This window comes from Coniophora puteana (assembly GCF_000271625.1).
Source record: "Coniophora puteana RWD-64-598 SS2 unplaced genomic scaffold CONPUscaffold_17, whole genome shotgun sequence".
In the NCBI taxonomy this organism is placed as follows: domain Eukaryota; kingdom Fungi; phylum Basidiomycota; class Agaricomycetes; order Boletales; family Coniophoraceae; genus Coniophora; species Coniophora puteana.
The window spans coordinates 1,759-21,983 of NW_006913069.1; the positions used below are offsets into that span (position 1 = coordinate 1,759).

Here is a 20,225-nt window from a genome sequence, read left to right on the forward strand (position 1 = left end):
GAGACTCTCACCAACGCGACCGGCTCCGCATCATTGTAAAGGTCAGAGGGTATTCGAATCTCTACTGTTTGTTATTGTTCGTCGTTTTTCGTTGTTATTTGTTAATGTTCATTAGTATTCCTCTCTGCCTAAAGCGGTGGCTGACATATGCAGTTGAAGTTATCGCTCAATGATAATTTTGTTTCTGAGATGGTCTCCGTATTTTATATTCGACTAACAAATGTACGAGCAAGATCATCAATTTTGATCAATGGTAAAGTGTCCGCGACATGGTGTTCGGCCGAAATTCACTGCCACACCGTAACGATATGTTCACTCAATGGGAATGCGTCACCATTCGTGATCATACAAAACTGTCTCGACGACGATATTATAACGGTGATCACTCGGTATAACGGTCAAACTTTTCCCACCCATTTAGTGATGTCGGAGGGCTGACGGGCCCCCACGGGGTAGCAAAACGCTCATAGACGACTGATAATTGGTGGTCATCGCGTTATCATAGCGGCTGAAAATACAGACGCTGAGAATGTGTAGTCGTTGAAACGATACACACTCAACTCCATATGATTGCTCGAAGCCTATTCCTAGAGAACCGACTCGGCCCCCGACCCTACCGTGACTAGGTCCAACGCAGGAGCTGCCCTAACTAGCTCTAACTTACTATGCCCTCGTCTTCGGGGACACTCCAATATCTTCCCTTACCTCTACACAAGCTCAGTCACGGTGGCACTGACTCGAGACGGAAAGATGGGAAATCTTGATAAGTGTTTATTCAACGCGACACGCCCGAGGTCGATCTCATTCTGTAAGCGCGTAAAGTTGATTATGGGCTTGTGCCCTGCTCCTCCTTGTCCTCCCACCTGCTAGTACAGCGCTAGTCAGAGTGAAAAATGCTGATAAGGATAATAAACACCAATACACATCAACATTGTGCATACGCATGTAACAGGACCCACAAAGCCAACCCACGCCAATCCAATCTCCACAATCGTCCACCCCCCACTCACTCGCTCACTCCCCGCCACTCATCTCCAGAAGCGCCTCAATGCTCTTGCCAAGATCACCATCGTTCGCCTCCAGAACGAGCTCAATCACCCCAACCTCGACGCTCGGGAAAATCTGGACGAGCGTATCCTTCGCAGCGGCATGCGCCCGATCGTGTGCAAGGTCGATCTCGTTCTGCAGGCCCATATAGTCGATCGCAGGCGTCGGCGTCCGCGAGACGTGCGCGCTCTGCCCCGGCCCCGGCCCTTGCCCCTGCCCTCCCGACACCGGTGTCCCTAGGCCACTCTGCCCCTGGCTTGGTCCGGGCCCCAATCCGTATTGCGGCGCCAAGCGAGCATGCTGCGACGGCCCGATCGCGAGCGCCTGGTTTGTGTACGGCACACCACCCGGACGCGTCGGCGTGTCCTCGTAATACGCGGGTTGGTAGCCCATACCTGGTGGTGTGCTAGGTGTACTCGGCATGCCTGCGAAGCCTGACGACGAAGGCGGTCCACGTCGCACGCGCGGCTTGTACGGTGTCTGTATAGGCGGACCGTACGCGCCCACTTGCTGACCGCTCTCGCCGACTCCGATGGGCGTCTGTGGAGGTTTAGAGTATTGGGAAATCTGATCGGGATGGGACCAGTGCTGCTGCTGGGCCTGGGACGCCTGTCCAGGATATCCCTGTTGCTGCTGTTGACGTTCCTGCCTGTTCTCTCTGCCGATTTCGAACGGCGCGAAGGGGCCCGGGAGGTAGGTCAGCTTCTCGTCTAGGACCTCGCCAAAGATTCGGCTGATGGCACCGAGAGGCTTCGAGATCGTATCCCCTGTCTTCTGTAACAGGCGTCGAGCATCTTCGCCGATAGATTGGGGTGCTGGTAGGGCAAGGGGTTCTGCTGATTCCTCACCCGCATGTGGCGAAGCGGGTAAAGGTGACGAGACGCCTTTACGGGGCGTGGAGGTTGAGATAGTCGAGAAGGAAGGAGATTGTGGTCGGGAATCAGGTAGGGACTGGATTGCGTCTTCGACATTTCTAGAAACGGTCATCGACCCGCGATCAGCCTCATACTTTCAACCAGTGGTGGGTAATACATACCGCTCGAACACCTCCTGAGTTATACAAGATAGGGAAGTATGGTCCATGGTTTCGATGAAGGAAACGGCGCCCATCTTTGCAACTTCTGAGAAACCAGATAAAACAATTTTATTGCAAAAGAAACGCACCAGACTTGACAAATAATAGCCTGCTTCGCTCTGCAATTTCTCGGGGTTCCTGAACCGATTGATGAACCTAGAAAAAACCAATGCGTTAGCTAAAAACAAAACGCTCAAAAACCAAGCACGCACTCCACGTTCGACAATAGATGTTCAGGATTAGCCTTCAGAATCACGAAGATTAATATCGGCAAAAATGAATCCGCTCCTTCGTCTTTGTGCAAGTGTCGTATCAGACCTATGATAACGAGCCGGACGGTCCGAAGTCAGTTCAAAGAAAGCAAACATGTAGCAGGAAGCCAACCAAATATGACCTTGCATGAATTGAGGATGCAAATAAGCTTGTCACGAGGCGCCTTGTAATGGTTGACCTTGAGAAGTTCTGAAGGGAAGAAAGTATTAGCCCCCGGTCGAGCATTCAGACATTGTATCAAATTTAACATGCCTTGTTGTGCGAACATGAGGAACCCTTGACTGCCTTCGCCCACCGGAATATCAAGGTGCTTCTCTTCAATCCATCCGAACAAAGCAATACGTTGTGATAGCACGCGGTCTCGTTCAAGGTCGTCAGCTGTAATTGGCCGTGGCGGAGTCAACCGGGCAGCTTGAGGGGTAAACGTACTACAGACATGGAATAAGCAGATATTAAATGCGAGAGGGAGAGAGAAAACATACAAGTCGTATAGTCGGTTCATCACAAGCTTCTCAATTCCCTCCATAGCGTTATCAAACTCTGCATCCGAAGCATTACGCCATATCTCGTTCTCCCGCATCTTCACCGAAATGAACTGAAAAACAAAACATAAACATTTATCCTCGGTCCCACACGGCAAGGAAAATGGCTCACATTCAGGAAGTCATTAATAATCTTGACTTGGTCATTAACCGTGAACGAACGTTTCGCGAAATTACTCAGGAAGCTAGCAAGGCATTGGTTTCAGCAGCGCATACACCAACAAGGCAAGCCATGACATACGACCGAAGATACTTTCCAATCGGATCCGCTTGTCTGCTCTTCATCTGATCGAGGAATTTCTGGAAATCGAAAGGTGGGTCCTTATCTTTGCCAGGCCGCGGCGAATCTGTCCTAAAGCCCGACGGTGTCGCCGCACCGCTGCCTGGCACGCTGTTCGGTGCGCTGGTGGGAGCGCTCCTCGATCCTCCGGGCCGTGAGGGAAGCTCCTTCTGGAGAGGTGAAGGGGACGCTGGCCGCTGCTGCTGTTGCGTCGCAAAGGATATCACCGTGCTGGGTGATCCGATTGGCTTGGCACCGTCCATTGATGTAGGCCGTGGTCGTGCACGGCCGGGGAGGGAGAACGTACGCGCAAAAGCCGCGAGCGAAGGAAAAGAGGAGGAAGAGGGCGTAGTCTGGGGGGAAGTGTCGGATTGAGGGGGAGGCGTGCGTGGTGACTGTGGTCGTGTATCGTCGGGTTCTTCTGGCTTAGGCACGAGGGGTGGCGGTCTCGTCGACTTTGGGATGGGAGGGGGAGGGTTTCCTTCTGCGCTCGCCCAGGCGTTGTGCGAATCAACCTCTTCCTGGTTGGCGAGAGGGTCGAACTCGCTCAAGACATCCTTGCTGGACGGTATGTGGGCCTCCGAGGACGAGGCAGAGCTATTGAATGGTGCAGTAACCGCTGGGTCGAGCATCGAGGGATCCGGGGTGTGGGCTGGCTTGAGCTCCAAAGATGAATGTTCATCCTCCCATGGATTAGGGCTCGGCTGCCTAGGGTTAACATGAGGTGCGGCATTTACATGGAGCTGGTCGAGACTGGCGGCGAGCCCGGAATCGTCTCGCGGATCGCTGGATCCTTCACTCCCTGCCATGGGGCGACGTGTCAGAGAGATGTTGCACCGCGATGCGGGCTCAGAGAGTTGGAATAGGTGAAGCGTGGACGCGCAGTAGCCCGGTACCTTGCCCTCTGCGTCAGAATGAAGTGTCGGCGGATGCCATACTGCACAGCCACCGGAACGCGCACATGTCCGGTCCGATGTATCTTACTTTGTCAAATAATCGCAAGGTAAACGGCGCCCGGTCTAGCTGTAGACAGATGAAAGCAAACCCTCGATATATTGAAGAGTATATAGACCACTACGCGATACAACGGAAGCAACCGATGTTTTCATCAGCTCTGGTTCCTCACGAAACCTACAGGCGCTCCACCCATCTTCATCACCCCTATGTTCGCTACAAGTCCGTTAGTCTGGTGGCGGGACTAAGAAAAGCCAAGGGGAGACGGACCTGGTCTTCGTTCCCACCCGCGAGCCTTAGCATTTAATGCCCCCTTTTTGCCTTTGAGAGCTAGTGTGCGGTCGAGGAATTTATTGATTCTTGGCGGAGGTTTTGAACGAGCAGCAGCATCGGAGGGGTCGGAAAGACTGGAGAGCGTACGTATCGTCCGCGAACTAGAAAGTATCTGAATTTCATGACTTAAGTCTTAATACGAAAGGCCAACGTACCCGATGACAATGTCCTTTGGTCGGATACAGCGCACCTTCCGCTGCCGCGCAGACTTCTTGGAGTCTCGTGTGTCCTTGGACACTTTTGCTTTTGATTTCGAGGCGGCAGCCTGCGAGGCGAATGCAGATGCAAAGAGATCTTCCGAAAGGTATTTCGACGTCGAGGATTTAGGCTTAGGCGGGGGTTTGACAAGTTCTGCGTCGGACAATTCGGATGCGTCCTCGTCCTCTACTTCCGGGTCCATGTCTGCATCCTCGTCCTCGTCAAGGAATGCGTCTTCATCTTCGTCGTCTTCGTCATCCTCCTCATCGTCCATGCCAAGTCCATCCTCGTCCTCGTCCATCTCCTCCCCCGCTTCCATCATGGCCTTCATCATCCGCCGCTCAGCAGCACTTATCTCATCATCTTCCCCAGCTTCTCCATCACTCCCCTCACTATCCTCTCCTTCGTCGCTCCCTGTACTCTCCTCGGCCCTCTTTTTGTCTTTACCCTCACTAAGCCGACCGCCCCTCGTCACCAGTGCCCGTTCTTTGAGCTTCCGATCGTGTTCTTGATTACGACGCTTCGCACGCGCGTTTTCTTCAGCTTCAAACTCTTTTAGCGCCTCTTCATCACGTTGTGCTGCCGCCTTAGACGCTGCCTGAGAGATGGCTTCTGGCGCATCGTCAGAATCCGACTCGGTTTGAATTTGCACGAGCTTCGGAGCCTTGGCTTTGGATTTTGCCTTTTGTTTTGGTGCAGGATTTGAGATTCTGGCCATTCTAAAGAGCGCGAGAGTGAAGCAGAAGACGAAGGAAAAGTTGACAGTGAGAGTACTTGCTTCCCAAATCTTGAAGAAGTCAGGAGCGTTCGGAAATTTCCGAACACTGATGTTAACCTTCACTTTAACCTCGAACGCTCGTCGCAAACAAGATCGCAAGTCTTCTGCTCCAGTCTTATTTTAATGATTGCATACAATGGACTACACAAATTCTGGCTATGAAAATCCAACTCCCAGTGTCTGTGTATGCTGATGGTTACGGTTTATGATACATGTATATAGAGCCAATGCCCGTCATGCTTTGTGTTATGCTACAATGTTGTTAGTAAGCGTCTCTAAAGTTTGAGATCTATCTCCACCTGGGTGTGTGTCAGACAAAGGCGTAATACAAGCAGGTGAACCATCGAGCACTCACTGCTTTGGTCGCCCTCTCCACCTCGGGCACGAAATACTCCTTGATGAAGACGTTCAAGTCCAAAAACACGGCGGACCTACACATATCGCACGCAGCAGCGTTGGCCAGTGCCTCGCTGAGCAATACGGGGTCCTCGAGGACCTGGGCGCATGGCCGCTCGCGCAGTGCCTCGCGGGCACGCTCCATAAAGTCGATGAACCACGCGTTCACCTCGTAGAGCTTCCCGTCCGAGAGCGGCCACGACAGCGAGTGGTGCGCGCAGTCGTCGCACTGGAACCAGACCCAGCGCGGCGCGATGGTCGGGAACCAGGAGAAGTCGGACGTCAGCGCTGCCGCGGCGAGCCCGGCGTTACGGTGGTACGCGAGCAGCTGGTGGTATGCTGAAGCGGAGATGTGTGCGAGCTCGGGGACGAAGGGAAGGAAGATCGGGTGGCGGAGAGTTTCGTAGGCGGCGCGTTTGGCTTCGTCCTGGAAGCCATATCGATGTGCGATGCAGAATATGCGCAGTGGCTCTGCTTCAAGGATGGATGGTTGCACAAGGGCAGGGCGAAGGCGATTCATCATGTCCTTCATTCCGAGCTTGTCCATCATGGCTAAGGCGGACTGGATGTCCTCGACCTTCTCGACGCATGGGCTAGCGTATGGATAAATAAAGCGTAGGACGATCTCGACGATCCGGCTCTCTTCCGAGATGAGAACGGTGTCTCGACCTTCGTCTTCTGCCTGCTTGACCACGATGCTCGGATCGCACTCCGTGAATGAAAGTGGAGATGCGGAGAAGGTGCGCCTAAGGAGGAGCGAGGCAAGTGATAGAACGAATTTGTGCACACCAAACCTCACGCCATCTGTCGTCTGGATGACAAAGTCTGCACTGCAGTCGTCGAAAGGTGCACGGAGGGAGTAAGCGTCGGGAGAAGCAGGACGCGACGCGGTGAGGGCGGCTTGGGACATCATTTGGCTGAGATATTGGTCGTCTGCACAGCTGGCTGCGGTTGCTGATATACCACCTCGGCGAATGCACAAACATGCTGAAAACACGAGACGTGCACGCGTTTGCGATGGCGATGAGGTCGATTACCAACCTTTCAACGTGGAGGGAGCATGTGTCGACGCGTTGACTTCGAACAATGGTCAGGGTTAGCCAGGTGTAAAGGTATTTGCAAAAGCTCCTAGCAATCATGAATCAAGTCAGCACTGAATGGTGAAATTCGGCTGTTGTTAGCTCAATGTCAATGACAATCCTGCTGCAGGTCCAGTGCCCTACAGCGTTGATTGAGGAGCATGTAATTCAGCCATATCATCCGTCAACGTCGATGGCCGGATGGTGTGGGATCAGGACAAAGCGCAGGCGCAAATAGCCGAGCGCCTGTCACCGCCTTAAGCTTGCGCGCTCGTACCGACGGGTCCGAGTCTCCCATTACAGTTCCTCTGCGCGATCTGCCACTGGCTCTAGGGCACCCAGACACACGCGCGGACATGCAGGCATCAACAAGCACAGCAACGCTCGACGCATGGGACGAGACGGTGCGTTTCTCCAAGTACCCTCTCGAGATCTCTCGTGACTCAAAGTAACCCTCTGCTCATCCCATCTCGTCTAATCATGCAGGCATATCTGCCGCCTCACGGCGTTCCTCAGGTTAGTACAGCTGGCACTGCACTGCCTACTTCCAACTCCGGCCCAAGTAAGAGCAAGAAGAAACCGTCTGCTCGGGTCGTCCGCGATGACTGGGACAACTCAGATTCGGAGGAGGAAGATAACGCGCAGGTCTGGGAGAAGGCGTGCGTGCATTTGCTATTGCTTTACACCACGCTCCATATATGCTCACGTTGCCTCCACAATACACTGTCCCAAACAGAAACTCCACTGTGCCAATGCCCGAACTCGTAATCGCACCTTCGAGCACGAGCCAGGTCGTCTCGCCCCCGCCTGCAGCCCTGCAGGGCCCGATGCGGATCCTCAAGCGCCCCTCGCCTGCGACTTCGCAAAACAGCGCCAAACCCGCAGATTCACCTCGGAATACCTTTGCGCAGCGCGAAGCGCAGTACCAAGAGGCGCGCGAACGCATATTTGGGTCTAGCAGTAAAGCCAGTGATAACGACTCAGGGAGCGGTAGCAACACCCCAGCAAAGGACTCAAGCGAGTCAAAAGGTGTGCCAGAGGACGTTCAACTGCCGGGTACGAGCGGCGAGCAGATGCGGAGTCCCGTCAACGTTATTCGTGCGCCGTTGGGACCAGATAACAAGCCCTCGGCCAATGGCCAGCAGCCGAAGGGCTTTGGAGATCGAAGAGGGAAGAAGAAACCGCCCACCGCACATCTGACATGAGACGGTCGGTGTTATTAGGAAACCTTGTCTCTCCCGGTCACAAGCGCTGTCTACCTGGTTTCTTGGGGTTGGGTTTGTGGTTGTATCGACTAACGGTTGTATTTCATACCCTTCTTGGACTTATATGGTTGTCGTGACAGTGCTTCGCGCAGCTCGGCAATCTATGCTACGATTCACAATTTGAGATTTGATGAAAGAAGGTCAAGGAATGAAAGACAAAACCAAATGTAAATGCATGGAAGGAAGAGCTCCGAAGGAAGACACAGAGTACTGATCGGGTATGGTGACAGATATCAGTGCATCCTTGTCAAATCATTCCAAAAACACAGCACACGTAGTTATTCGTGTCTGAGCAGAATGTTCCCGGCAGATGGCGCAACATGCGGCCGTGGGGGCGAAGAGAACGCAGTGACCCAGGACTCATCACCTCTTGACGGGAGCTGCGCCAGATGTGTACCTCTTGAGGAGGCAGCAGGAGGGGCCACCGCCCGACTCGACATCGTCGCATAGTCCGAACACGAGTAAAACACAGTCTGCGTCTGAAAGTCGCGCGAGGAAGTCCTGGTGACCATCACGCTCGGGCTCTCGTCCTCGTCCTCCATGGCTGTCGCGAGCTCGAGTGGAATACCGACGTTCTCATTCTCAAAGCCGCTATCAGACGCATGGAAGACGAACGACGTCATAGATGGTGCATGGGCCTGCTCAGTCGGGGCGGGTTATCAATGAGGCTGGCGGTCCCGTTTGCGTCGCAGAGGAGAGATACGGATAGCTTGCCTGAACGTTCTCGATCATCTCATATGCGACCATACGTCCTATTCGCCGCCCCAGCGGGCTGTCAGAGAAAGGCCGGCGAGGTACGGTTGAACGTTGTGTATCGTCTATTCTGAGACCGTCCGTGCTGTCTGTCGGCGCTAGGAAACAGCAATTGAGCGTCCGCCGCATATAGCCAAAGACTGAAACCGTGTTTTCGGGGCTGTCGTCATGGGCTCGCAAATAGCCTTGATCGCGCAACTCCTGTCTGAGTCTTTCGCTAGCCAGAGGAGCAAGCGTCTTCCCGAGATGAGCTGGAGTCACCGGCGAGCATATGTCCGGAAAGTAGCGCGAAGAATATCTAGATTGGAACGTGAGAACCCCCGAGGAGTTGGGCTGAGCGCCTATTAGGTCATTGCGGGGGTTGTGATCTTGAGCCAAAAGAACTACAGGCCAGGTACACCGCCTAACCGTCCGAGGGCGCTTTTGAGCGAGGAGCGATGCCTTGGCCGCGCTTGCACTAATAAAAGAAAAAGGTCTACGGAACTGAGGAGTGGCGAACGAAAGCGACCTCGAGAGATTGCCGGGAGAAGCGGACACCGACCGAGAACGCGGGCGTCTGTCGAACCGGGGAAGGGCGGCGCACGAGCGTCCGTGACTGTCATCGTCGTCGGGATATCCCAGAACGTCGACGCTGCTCCTCCCGCGGAAGATTGTGCGCCGAGGAGCATACTGAGTATTAGCATCGACATCAAAACCCACAGACGCGCCATGATCGTCGTTCATCTTCGTGCTCGGGTCCGGAGCGCATGGTGCCGTACCGGCAGCCTCAGCAGTGGCCTCGGAGCTAGCAACCTGGTCAAAGTCGCGTGCTATATGGTGCGCAAACTGGGTAGCTGCAACATTGCCCTTACGTGCCCTCAGGGAAGCCTCGGCAGCGCGGAGGATTGGGTCATCAGGTGGAATGGAGAATGCGCTGATGGATTGCGGAATGCATTCGGTGAGGCCACCTGGAGGGTAGTATCGCTGCTTGCGTCTGCGTTTACATCCCTCTGGGAGAGAGCTAAAAGGAGCTGAGAGCTTTGAGAGCGTCGAGCTTAAGACCAACATCTTGACGAAGAGCTAAGATGGGGTGACGAAGGAAGAAACGGCTGGGCTCGTTCGCAACTTGGACATTGGTTAGTGGGCTGGTGGCTGGCAGACAGTGGAATCAGGGGCTCTTTCCCATATTTGGATCAGTGTATTTTGAAGCTAGCTGTACCAAGTTAAGTTTGCCAACCAGGAGTCGTCTCTGAATGACCCTATGGGTCTTTTCTGCGTCATCTCCAGCTTCTATCAATAATACCTAATGTGAAGATGCAAAGAAATGCGATGCTTTCGTGGAAGCCAACAAGCAGGTGGGGGTCGATCAGCATCTACAAATTGGTCAGGAACGCCGGTGAGATAACGAAGAAGAACATCTGCCGCATCAAAGAGCTTGGGAGTGGGCTTTCATGCAGGTTAGTTCATGTAACGTACTGCAGGTGGCAGGCACAGCTCCACGCCTCAGTGATCCTCTTCAAGACATTCATGAAATACCTGAGCATGTACAGTTGACACGTTCTACCCCGGGCGCTAGAAAATGTCAAGTAGATTATCAGTGCGGAGTGGCCGAGCATCCCGGTGTCACTGTCAAAGCCACGGAAAATGCTGTCGGCTGCCATTGGCCACTCGGATCGGGCGTATCAACGGATCCAATTCCATGAGATTGGCAAATTTGAGTCCACCCCAAAACGAGCTGTCAGTCTTACGTTCTTGTTCTCTTGTGTGTATCCCGAAACGTGAAGGCAAGACTGGTCAAGAGCCATATCGCTGACGTGCGTATCACTTACATACGGGCAGCGTAAGCGTGGGAACAACCCAAGAGTTTGTGCTAGAAAGAAGTCCCGTAGGTGAACAACCCACCAGTGGATAATCCGGCTGCAGATCATGTATGGGAAGGCATGCGGTAGTTGCAGGGCTAAGGCCCAACCAAGTGTTGTGTCAAGATGCGCCCGTTCTGCACGAGGTGAAGAAGAAGGCAGATGAAAACTCTAAACAGAATAGTATTGATTGGGTTTTTGTTCTGATATGTGAGATATTCGTGGGCGGCGAAGAGAGCTATACCAAGGAGAGACAAGCGCGTCCGCCGCTTTTGTGGTCTTGGTGGCGGTCTCCGAGTTGGGGTGACACCTCCAAGCCGTGGATCGGGACGAGCAAATAGTTGGTTGCGTGACAAGAGCCTGATGCGTGCAGGGATTGGACCAGTGAAACACGCCACTCACACTTGCCTGACGCGTAACGTTTTCGGACTCGAATCGTACCATAAAATTTAGGACCCAAGTTTATTATTTCCAACGATGCACATCACCGGCTTGCTATATAACCTTCCGTTCGTCTGATTTCATTGCCTATCATCCCCTCCTCGCCCCCTCCTCCCTTTAAAGTCATCGTCGCCATGGTCTCTTCCGCCACCAATGGTACCTCCACTTCCCTCGACTACGGCCTTCCCCGCCCCAAGGATGTCGGTGTCCTTGCCATGGAAGTTTACTTCCCCTACCGCGTATGTCGGGACCAATACTGCAATTTTTGTATTCGCACTCACCGCGACGCGTTTTCGTAGTGCATCTCTGAGGCCGACCTCGAGGTTTTCGATGGAGTCGCAGCTGGCAAGTACACTATCGGTCTCGGTCAGGAGTACATGGCCTGCTGCGACGACCGTGAGGATATCAACTCGTTCTCTCTGAACGGTACGCGTCCCGCGCTATTGTCTCCCTCCATTCTTGGCTAAACCGTGCCGCTAGCCGTTTCTGGCCTCCTCGAGCGCTACAACATCGACCCCAAGTCCATTGGTCGCATTGATGTCGGTACGGAGACTATCATCGACAAGTCCAAGTCCGTCAAGACCACCCTCATGGACCTCTTCGCTGAGGCGGGCAACTTCGATATCGAGGGTATTGACTCCAAGAATGCTTGCTATGGTTCCACCGCCGCCCTCTTCAATGCCGTCAACTGGATCGAGTCTTCCTCCTGGGACGGCCGGAACGCCATCGTCGTCGGTGGTGACATTGCCATCTACGCCGAGGGTGCAGCTCGTCCCGCCGGTGGTGCTGGTGCGGTCGCCCTCCTCATTGGCCCCAATGCACCTGTGGTCGTTGACCGTGAGTGTCCTGCGCGCATATATGCGTTTGTTCAAACGAATCTCACACTTTGTCTTGTCTAGCCATTCACGGCAACCACATGACGAACACCTATGACTTTTACAAGCCCCGTCTTGACTCGGAATACCCCGAGGTCGATGGCCCTGTCTCCGTTACCACTTACATCTCCGCCCTCGACGCCGCCTACTCACGCTACCGCGAGAAGGTCGCCAGGGCCAAGAAGGCCCACGCTAACGGTACCAACGGCCACGCCAACGGCGCCGACCCCAAGGCTGGCTTCTCTCTCGACGATATCGACTATGCCGTCTTCCACAGCCCATACGGCAAACAGGTCCAGAAGGCCTTCGGCCGTCTCTTCTGGAATGACTTCGTGACCTCCCCCGAGGCACCCCAGTTCGCCAACGTCGCCTCACCCGAGACCGTCCTCGCCACCCCCTACAAGTCCACGATCACCGACAAGAACCTCGAGAAGACGTTCATCGGTCTCTCCAAGGCTACGTACGCCAAGAAGGTGGACCCTTCGATGGCTTGCTCGAAACGCCTCGGTAACATGTACACCGGCTCGCTTTACGGCTGCCTTGCCTCGCTGCTCAGCACTGTCGAGCCCCAGCAGCTCCTTGGCAAGCGTCTGAGCATGTTTGCGTTCGGCTCTGGCTGCGCTGCCAGCTTCTTCACGCTCCGTGTCGTTGGCGACACGTCCGAGATCTGCGAGAAGATGGACCTCATCAAGCGTCTCGAGAGCATGAAGGTTGTCCCTTGCCAGGAGTACGTTGACGCGCTACTCGTGAGTTCTCGTCTTGCCATTGCCTTCCGCATAAACTCATTCTTTATCTTCAGCTCCGTGAGAAGAACCACAACGCCGTCAACTACACTCCTGACGGTTCCATCGAACACATCTGGCCAGGCACGTTCTACCTCGAGAGCGTGGACAGCAAGTTCCGCCGGAAGTACGCCCGCGCCCCCGTCGCATAAACAAACATCACGGTTACCCTTGTACTCTACATTTCGGCATTGCTTATATTCTCTCACATCGCGGATTAGGGCGGAAGGTGCTGTTGTTTAACTTTCCTCTGCAGGTTGTTTGTATCGATTCATTAGACGCATGTTACCACACTTTTCGCGTTCTGGAGTAATTTCCTTATTTACCCCACCCCACCAATAGTTATTTAGACGCATATAGTGATGCTGATGCGATAATACACTTTGCTCTCAAGCTTTGCTAACCCTTCATTCTGTGGTGTGTTGCACTGAGTTCATGATATTGTTGATTGTAGGAAAGTGGGTGGGTATAGTGATGGTATACAGCCCGTTCGCCGAGGTTAAGATCAAGATCACGATATGACATCTTGTTTCTTGTTGGACAGCTCCTTGGCTACCCAACATGCGATATTCTCGACGGCTTGAACCGGTCTGACCTTGTAAGTCATCAGATAGCCCTGCAACGCAGCCATCGAGAACTTGCGTTCCGGGATAGAGACAGCGAACCGAGCCGCTAGTTCGTCAAGCTGCTCCGGCGAGAGATGTGGTGCGCGCTGGCGATGGGTCACACCAACATACGCTGGTGGCGGCTCTTTCGAAACATCCATCCCAGATTCTTTCGCCAAGTAGTACTTCGGTTGAAAGTCAGTCATTGTCTCACACTCTTCCTCCGAGGACGACGCTCCAAGATCAAGATCATCTCCGTTGACTTGGTCACTGTCAGCCGTGCTCGTTTCCTTACCAGAGGTGGGCCTGAAAAAGCGTCTGAACAGCTCCTCCGCCTGCCCCCTGCTTGCGTTGTGGAACTCTACGTGCAGGTCCATGCGGCCGGGCCTGCAGAGTGCAGGGTCGAGTGCGGAGTATCGGTTCGTCGTCGCAAACAGGATGCGGCCCTCCTGCGCGCCGATGCCGTCCAGCGCATTCAGAAGACCGCTCAGCGATACGCGGCTCTCGATCGTTTTCGTCTGCTTGTTACCTGTGTCCTTGTGCGCACCGGGAGTCTGACTTTGACTGTCTGGCGAAGAGGAATTCAGGGAGGAGCTGGAGTCGGACGAGTCAGAGTCGCGCGTGACACCGTGGTGGAAGGCGACGTCGATGTCTTCCATGAGCGCGATGCATTGCTCGGGCAGGCCCGCGATGGACTCGGTGAGCATCGTGTCATCCATGCCGGCGCGGGAGAGGGAGATGAGGTAGACGTTCAAATCGAGCTCGCCCGCAATGCTGTGGATGAGTGACGTCTTCCCAGAGCCGGGAACACCATGCTGAGAATGTTCGTCAATACTGAGATAAATTAATATTGAGTAGCACTTGAGAGAGCTCACTAATAGATATCCCCGACGGAACGGAATCCCTCTTTCGGTATACCAGGCCTTGCTTTGCAGGAAGTCTTTCGCGTCTTCAAGGATTAGCTTCTGAATTCCATGGTCCAAGATGATGGACTGTATTGGACGCTTCGGCCGCGTAGCAAGCCTCCTCCACGGCATGGAGTACATGTGTCTCCCTCTGAGCATTGCCGGTCAATAAGGACGAGCAATGTTTTCTTTGTGGCTCGACTTACGTCTCAAAGACATAAACATTAATGACATTGTCCGAGGCAATATCGTGGGCCTCTCTTGCTTCCTGGATCAAGCTACGCAGCATCTTCCGATTCCAAGTCATCATCCTATGGCATAAGTATGTGTTTTGGCGCGTTAGATTGCATACTAAGAGAGTTGGCTTATTCACCTTAGCGAAAGGATCTGCTCTGCGTGCCCCGTGTAGACAGTGTTGGTATCGACAATGCGAGAAGCCTGGAGCCATCGCCCTCTGTGCCATAGAGTGTAGACCTCCGCGACCGAGGGGACCATTTGTAGGGTTATGTCTTTCTCTCGCCGCGTGTTGCCCGGAAAGCCGGCCTCCATGTACATGTGTGGGGGAATTCCCGCGAGATCGAAGGGTGGCTGGGTCCAGATGGAAACATTCTGAGCCTTCCCTATGAAATTGAGGAGAATTAGGACTCGCAATTACTGGGATGGAGGGACTGAGTCGCTTACGCAAAGCTGGTTGATTCGACAGCCATGACATCAACCACTCTGTAATAAGAAGCGAAGGTTTAGTCTCCCTAGTCATCATATGCGAACACACGCCAACGAACCAAAGCTCTCGTCGTTTTCGTGGATCTTAGCAGTGAAGAAAAGGGAGTCTGTGACATACTTCCATAGAGTAGACACATTTCGCCTCAGCGTCTCAAGGATGGCGCCTAGAACGGCCAGTTTGAGTCCATCTTGAACAGCAGCAGTCGAGGGTAGGAGAGAGGTGATCAGCGGTGACAGTCCCACTGAGGTAGCAACATATCCAGAAGCAGGTGTGCGTGCCAGGTCTGTAGTCGTGTTCGGTCGTGCACCGATGCTAGTATGCGCAGGTGGAAGGTCAGCATACGAGCCTTGGATGTCCATGAGATGATGGAAGTCGAGGAAACGAACGGGGCAACGGAGGACCGCCATACACTGCAGAGGCGATTATATCATTCCTGGATGTCCCGATGGCGACCTGATCATCTCAGACAGGCTGTGGTGGCGCCTGAGCTAAGCGCCCGAAGACACCCAGACCTGGAAATGTGCCGCGTTAGTACATTCATTACACCTTGATGTACTGTACACCCGCGGCTTACTATAAATGCTGAAACGCGAGCATGTCGCACCGATTTCGTGATCATCGATGATCGCACGGTATATAAGTAGAAATGAGCAGGGGTCCATTGACAGCATGCTGAGCACTCGGAGGGTGACTGTGGATGCGAGCTTGTGTGAGGACAAACGAAAGGAACGAGTTTGCAGTTTGGCGCCGCGTCAAACCTCCGGCAAACCCGGAGATGGAAACAGCGCCCACAATCGATACCTTGCTTTTCCATTTTCTGCTATCTATGGGGATCTCTTGCAAGGACTGTCTCTCGCTCAGCATTCTATCTCGGTGAGAACCGGGTCAGTTGCGGTTCCGTTCATAATAAGTATGAACGATCTCCGTGGTAAAAAGCACTGCCTATCCCGGGCCTTCGAGCTGGATTGCCACACAGCCCGAATCATCCGACTCGGAGGTTCAAGTTACTAGCTCCTTCTCAACCCAAGCCGTATCATCGATCGCTTGAATGGGATTGACCTTATAATTCAATATATAACCTTGCAAGGCGGCCATGGAAAAACTTGTGATCCGGGACAGCATCTGCAAAGCGCTTCGCGAGCTCACCCACTGACTGCTCCTGCGAGAGCGACGATGCGCGCTCTCGGTGCGATAAACCCACTACAGCTGTCTCGCGGCCCTTCAGCGCTTCAGGAGGGGGTAAGAGGTTGGTCACCTCGGTTCCCTGTTTTGAAGTGGTAAAGACGTCGATGCTCGGCTGCTCGTGTTCGTCTGTGTCAGAGCCCGATTGCATGGCAAGCCCAGTGGGTGCGAAGAAGTGCAGAAACAGCCTCTCCGTTTAGCTCTTGCTTGTGTTGTGGGAGCAGACGTGTAGGTCCATTCGACCTTGGCGGGTCAAAGCTGGGTTGAGAGCGGTGTACCTATTTGTTGTCGCGGAACAGGATTCAACCTTCCTGTGCGGCAATGTCATCGAGAACATTCAGCAGACTGCTCAGCGATACCCTACTTTGCGTCGTAGTAGACGACTCGACATCGTTTTCTTCGGTTGGGTCCCGAGTGAGGCCTCAGCGGAAGACGACATCAATGTCTTCGATAAGCGCAAGGCAGGTATCCGGAAGACCCGAGGTAGACAACGCGAGCGTCGCTTCATCCCGTTGGAGAGTGAAATGACATAAATGTCGAGGCCAAGATCTCCTGCAATATTATGGATGAGCGAGGTCTTTCCGGAACGTGGCACACCATGCTACAACTAGGTTATCAGTATCGACCACTGGAAGAAGGGATGGGCGGTCCAAGCTCACCAACAGGTACCCCCGCCGGAAGAAGGAAGGCCTTTACAGGCATCTTAGCTGAAAATCACTGGAAAAATATATCTTAATGCTGACCTCTCTCGTATACCAGGACTGACTCCGCAAGATCTCTTGTGCGTCCGATAGAGTGGGTTCCATATTAATACCGTGATCTAGGATGATCGAGTGGATCGAACGCTTCTCTCGTGCGGCGAGTTTGATCCATGAGCGACGATTGGTTCGAAGTCCTGCCCTACATGAGCAGAATATTATCACTACATGAGTCCACTCAGCCGATGATGCGATGCAACTCGCGAATCAAAGACGAAAATGTTGACAACATTGTTGGACCCAGCATCCATGTCCTGCCAGTGCTTGGCTTCTTGGATCAAGCCAAACAACATCCGTTTGTTCCAAGCCATCATCCTGCCGGCCGCGTCAAATGTAAGTTGAAAATACTCAGAAGAACGTCGAGTTTACCTCAGCGAGAGGATTTGCTGACTCTGGCCGTGTTTGGGTGTAGTGTTTTCAACGGCGCGAGAGACCTACATCCAACTTCCCTTGTAGCAGAAGGTGTACACCTCAGATAATGAGGGCGTCATCTGCCAGAGGGTTATTTTTTCTTGGAACGCGTGGGACACAGAGCCCTCCGGAGAGAGCTGAGTAGCGACATGAGTGGGAACTTCATCGACGAGATCGTTACGCTATGTGCCTTGCCTAAGGACGACGATGAACCCATACGTCAACCGGGAAAACTATCGTCAAAGGCAGCATCATAACGCACGGAGCATCGGCTGTTTGGATAGCTATGTCATCAACCACTATATCATTAGTCGTGAGGCAATCCCTCCAAGGGAATCCGAAAACTACAAACATACCAAAACTCTCAAGTTCGTCATCGCTGTGGAATCTGGCCGCTGGGTAGATCGAGCTATCCTCATGATAGCCCTGCTGCATTATGAACCATGCCAGCCCATCTGGACGCTTGCTGCTGGATCTCCTAGAGGTTAGGTTCTATTTTGTGTCCAAAATGTCTTGGCAGGAGCAGAACGAGAACAGAACTTAGTACGCGTCGATATTGCGAATAGGGGCTAATTTGACAGTTTGGTATCCATGGCCCGTTCCCACGACATTACAAAATATGTGTGTTTGGCGCCGAGCTTGACCATCACCACAATCTCTAGCTTCGTATATGCATCGCTGTTTGCAGGTCTCCGAACTCCTGGAGTGCATTCTTGCCGAGGTGGATGGAAAGAGACCTCTGGCGAGACTGGCACGAGTCTGCAAGTGTCTGAAAGAACCTTCGCTCAACGCACTCTATGAAAATGTCGACAACCTCGAAGACTTTGTCCGTTGCACAGGCGATGATCTCTGGGCCAATAAGGGGATGAACTCAGATGATAGGGGACAGATTCCTCGGGTACGTTCTCTCGCTGGTGTCCAGTACCTGGATGGATATCCTGACCCGGTGCCAAACCTCGACGGGTTATGATGGTCACGTCAAATGCAGGGATTTCGACGCGAAATGACTCACGGAGACTGGAACATCCTGGCATCGTATGCTGCTCGCGTCCTCAGCATTGAGCACTCTTTCGACCGTGGTGGATTTAACGCTGGCATCATGCCTGACGTCTATCTCGCCCTCACCAAACGTCATCCTGCATCAGCCGACCCCCTGTTCCCGAAGCTACGCAGACTGAGGCTAACCAACCCGAACGAGATATTTCACCTGCCTATGATGCGTGCCGTCTTACTTGGTCCCGAACTTCGTCATCTCTACATCGAACACTGCCTTATGTCTCCGGCACTATTCTTTCTTGATAATCGTGACCAAATCAGGTCAGGGACATCAGAAGGCAAGGAACCCAAGCATCGCTTAGACAAGACCTGCCCGATGCTGGAGACATTACATCTTGACTTTGGTTCGTGGTGGTATATGCACGACGAGCCTATTTCCCAGATTTTCTTTACGCTCTCCCGGCTTCAGCATCTGCGCGATGTCAAATGCGGACCAGTCAATGAAGCGCTGCTAACGCTCCTTCTAAATAATCGTCAAATCAACTCCTTGGATATTTTGGTACCTGACCATACGTCTTGGCTTTCAACCTCAACCTCGAACCACATCTACCGCCATTTGCCAGCGTCCTTGACGATGACGGCCGATAGCTATGAGACTATGGAACGAGCAATCAAGACCTTGATCCGCACGCATACATGGACCAATTCTAGCAGCTTTTCTAGCATCAACCTCCGTTTCTCTCAGTATCGCCCCTCTAAACCTCTCGAGCTCGTCACGGAAGCCCTGGCCTCTTGCTCTTCCGCTTCTCGTCTGACAGACGTTGAGATCAATCATCCCTGCTTCTTTGAGGAAGATGATTTTGACCCGGACGAAGATGGTGATCTGCCCGCTATCCACTACTCTGACCTCCAGCCGTTGGAGTGTCTTGGCCATATGACGAAACTCAGTCTCTCGTTTGGTACCATCTCCATACTGCGTCAGGAACCTTCTCAACTGCTGGCTCTCCTGGGGCATTGGCCTCTGCTTAGGTCCCTTGAAGTTCACCCTTTTTCGCTGGATGTTCCAAGACTCATAGCCGTTTTACGACTACTGCCAGAATTGGCATATCTGAACATCGACATCATCGTGCAGGGTGCCGACTTCAAACGCCTTCCGCAGAAACATGCATATGCTACGCTGCCGGTAAACTCCCGCATTCGGGACTTGTCTGTTTCTCTCAATCCATCGTCTAGCAGCGAACTGGATTCCTTCGCTCGCTTCTTGGCTCATTCTCTGCCTCTTTGTCTCCCTGCAATCGAATTTGCAGGAGATTGGCACCCTAGCAAGGCCGACTACTGGAACAAGGTCGCCGAAGTCGTGCGCGCGGACTCCCTTCGGTAGAAAGAGATGACGCCCTGCTGAGTATCGAGTATTTTTTTTAGAATAAGCGTAGCTACTACTATGCACGAGTATCCGAGTCGAAGACTTGTATCTGGAGTTCGGAGAGAGCCGTACACCTTGTTATGGTCCTCTGCTGACTTTTGAGTCTTCGAACATGCTCATTGATGTCGCAGAGTATCAGTGGAGGAGGATGTTCGGACCGACCTGCCTCAAGATCGCGAGCAGGCAGTCATGAGGCATTGGGTTAGGGCTCATAGGCTCGGTACCTGTATTCCCTGTTCGTGAACTACTATCCCCCCGCTATATAACATCATCTTGTCGTCGTCCTCTCCCGTAGTGGACCGTGCTTCCAGG

The 20,225-nt window shown here is 53.2% G+C and overlaps 7 protein-coding genes across 7 annotated transcripts; 3 read left to right on the forward strand and 4 right to left on the reverse strand.

The window, feature by feature from the left end:
- Positions 1-886: 886 nt before the first annotated feature.
- Positions 887-4,077, reverse strand: CONPUDRAFT_112306 (uncharacterized protein). The gene is made up of 9 exons (XM_007776303.1): positions 3,407-4,077; positions 3,179-3,340; positions 3,050-3,122; positions 2,878-2,990; positions 2,507-2,823; positions 2,335-2,440; positions 2,212-2,278; positions 2,084-2,157; positions 887-2,020 (listed from the first exon to the last, which is right to left on the reverse strand). The coding sequence occupies exons 1-9, from the start codon at positions 4,024-4,026 to the stop codon at positions 1,015-1,017; spliced, it is 2,538 nt and encodes an 845-aa protein (XP_007774493.1). The 5' UTR covers positions 4,027-4,077; the 3' UTR covers positions 887-1,014.
- A 1,517-nt stretch (positions 4,078-5,594) lies between these two features.
- CONPUDRAFT_169490 (uncharacterized protein) lies at positions 5,595-7,178 on the reverse strand. Its single transcript, XM_007776304.1, has 2 exons — positions 5,836-7,178; positions 5,595-5,779 (listed from the first exon to the last, which is right to left on the reverse strand). The coding sequence occupies exons 1-2, from the start codon at positions 6,787-6,789 to the stop codon at positions 5,756-5,758; spliced, it is 978 nt and encodes a 325-aa protein (XP_007774494.1). The 5' UTR covers positions 6,790-7,178; the 3' UTR covers positions 5,595-5,755.
- Positions 7,179-7,278: 100 nt separating this feature from the next.
- On the forward strand, positions 7,279-8,357 carry CONPUDRAFT_169491 (uncharacterized protein). Its single transcript, XM_007776305.1, has 3 exons — positions 7,279-7,359; positions 7,442-7,614; positions 7,692-8,357. The coding sequence occupies exons 1-3, from the start codon at positions 7,312-7,314 to the stop codon at positions 8,158-8,160; spliced, it is 690 nt and encodes a 229-aa protein (XP_007774495.1). The 5' UTR covers positions 7,279-7,311; the 3' UTR covers positions 8,161-8,357.
- A 141-nt stretch (positions 8,358-8,498) lies between these two features.
- Positions 8,499-10,020, reverse strand: CONPUDRAFT_159193 (uncharacterized protein; the record flags this gene model as incomplete). The annotated part of the gene is made up of 2 exons (XM_007776306.1): positions 8,499-8,858; positions 8,941-10,020. 2 exons carry the CDS (start codon positions 10,018-10,020, stop codon positions 8,499-8,501), a joined length of 1,440 nt encoding a protein of 479 aa, XP_007774496.1.
- Positions 10,021-11,362: 1,342 nt separating this feature from the next.
- On the forward strand, positions 11,363-13,318 carry CONPUDRAFT_85411 (hydroxymethylglutaryl-CoA synthase). Its single transcript, XM_007776307.1, has 5 exons — positions 11,363-11,491; positions 11,552-11,678; positions 11,733-12,089; positions 12,152-12,873; positions 12,927-13,318. The coding sequence occupies exons 1-5, from the start codon at positions 11,387-11,389 to the stop codon at positions 13,059-13,061; spliced, it is 1,446 nt and encodes a 481-aa protein (XP_007774497.1). The 5' UTR covers positions 11,363-11,386; the 3' UTR covers positions 13,062-13,318.
- Positions 13,319-13,338: 20 nt separating this feature from the next.
- On the reverse strand, positions 13,339-15,759 carry CONPUDRAFT_85412 (P-loop containing nucleoside triphosphate hydrolase protein). The gene is made up of 6 exons (XM_007776308.1): positions 15,718-15,759; positions 15,101-15,655; positions 14,793-15,039; positions 14,626-14,730; positions 14,390-14,570; positions 13,339-14,329 (listed from the first exon to the last, which is right to left on the reverse strand). The coding sequence occupies exons 2-6, from the start codon at positions 15,177-15,179 to the stop codon at positions 13,421-13,423; spliced, it is 1,521 nt and encodes a 506-aa protein (XP_007774498.1). The 5' UTR covers positions 15,180-15,655; positions 15,718-15,759; the 3' UTR covers positions 13,339-13,420.
- Positions 15,760-18,175: 2,416 nt separating this feature from the next.
- On the forward strand, positions 18,176-20,195 carry CONPUDRAFT_169493 (uncharacterized protein). Its single transcript, XM_007776309.1, has one exon. It carries the CDS (start codon positions 18,477-18,479, stop codon positions 19,869-19,871), a length of 1,395 nt encoding a protein of 464 aa, XP_007774499.1. The 5' UTR covers positions 18,176-18,476; the 3' UTR covers positions 19,872-20,195.
- Positions 20,196-20,225: the final 30 nt, after the last annotated feature.

What these genes read in the sequence shown, in the direction of transcription:
- CONPUDRAFT_85412 (XM_007776308.1), bottom strand. Translation starts at nt 15,179, where the DNA reads ATGATGACTAGGGAGACTAAACCTTCGCTTCTTATTACAGAGTGGTTG. An exon ending in GAGCAGATCCTTTCGCTAAG is followed by an intron (nt 14,731 to 14,792) that starts GTGAATAAGCCA and finishes CTTATGCCATAG; the next exon opens with GATGATGACTTGGAATCGGA. An exon ending in TCCGTCGGGGATATCTATTA is followed by an intron (nt 14,330 to 14,389) that starts GTGAGCTCTCTC and finishes GAACATTCTCAG; the next exon opens with CATGGTGTTCCCGGCTCTGG.
- CONPUDRAFT_169490 (XM_007776304.1), bottom strand. Translation starts at nt 6,789, where the DNA reads ATGATGTCCCAAGCCGCCCTCACCGCGTCGCGTCCTGCTTCTCCCGAC. An exon ending in TGGAGAGGGCGACCAAAGCA is followed by an intron (nt 5,780 to 5,835) that starts GTGAGTGCTCGA and finishes ACACACACCCAG; the next exon opens with GTGGAGATAGATCTCAAACT.
- CONPUDRAFT_169491 (XM_007776305.1), top strand. Translation starts at nt 7,312, where the DNA reads ATGCAGGCATCAACAAGCACAGCAACGCTCGACGCATGGGACGAGACG. An exon ending in TCGACGCATGGGACGAGACG is followed by an intron (nt 7,360 to 7,441) that starts GTGCGTTTCTCC and finishes CTAATCATGCAG; the next exon opens with GCATATCTGCCGCCTCACGG. An exon ending in GCGCAGGTCTGGGAGAAGGC is followed by an intron (nt 7,615 to 7,691) that starts GTGCGTGCATTT and finishes TGTCCCAAACAG; the next exon opens with AAACTCCACTGTGCCAATGC.
- CONPUDRAFT_85411 (XM_007776307.1), top strand. Translation starts at nt 11,387, where the DNA reads ATGGTCTCTTCCGCCACCAATGGTACCTCCACTTCCCTCGACTACGGC. An exon ending in TGCACCTGTGGTCGTTGACC is followed by an intron (nt 12,090 to 12,151) that starts GTGAGTGTCCTG and finishes TGTCTTGTCTAG; the next exon opens with CCATTCACGGCAACCACATG. An exon ending in AGTACGTTGACGCGCTACTC is followed by an intron (nt 12,874 to 12,926) that starts GTGAGTTCTCGT and finishes CTTTATCTTCAG; the next exon opens with CTCCGTGAGAAGAACCACAA.
- CONPUDRAFT_112306 (XM_007776303.1), bottom strand. Translation starts at nt 4,026, where the DNA reads ATGGCAGGGAGTGAAGGATCCAGCGATCCGCGAGACGATTCCGGGCTC. An exon ending in ATGAACCGACTATACGACTT is followed by an intron (nt 2,824 to 2,877) that starts GTATGTTTTCTC and finishes CCATGTCTGTAG; the next exon opens with TACGTTTACCCCTCAAGCTG. An exon ending in CATCTATTGTCGAACGTGGA is followed by an intron (nt 2,279 to 2,334) that starts GTGCGTGCTTGG and finishes GGTTTTTTCTAG; the next exon opens with GTTCATCAATCGGTTCAGGA.
- CONPUDRAFT_169493 (XM_007776309.1), top strand. Translation starts at nt 18,477, where the DNA reads ATGCAGGGATTTCGACGCGAAATGACTCACGGAGACTGGAACATCCTG.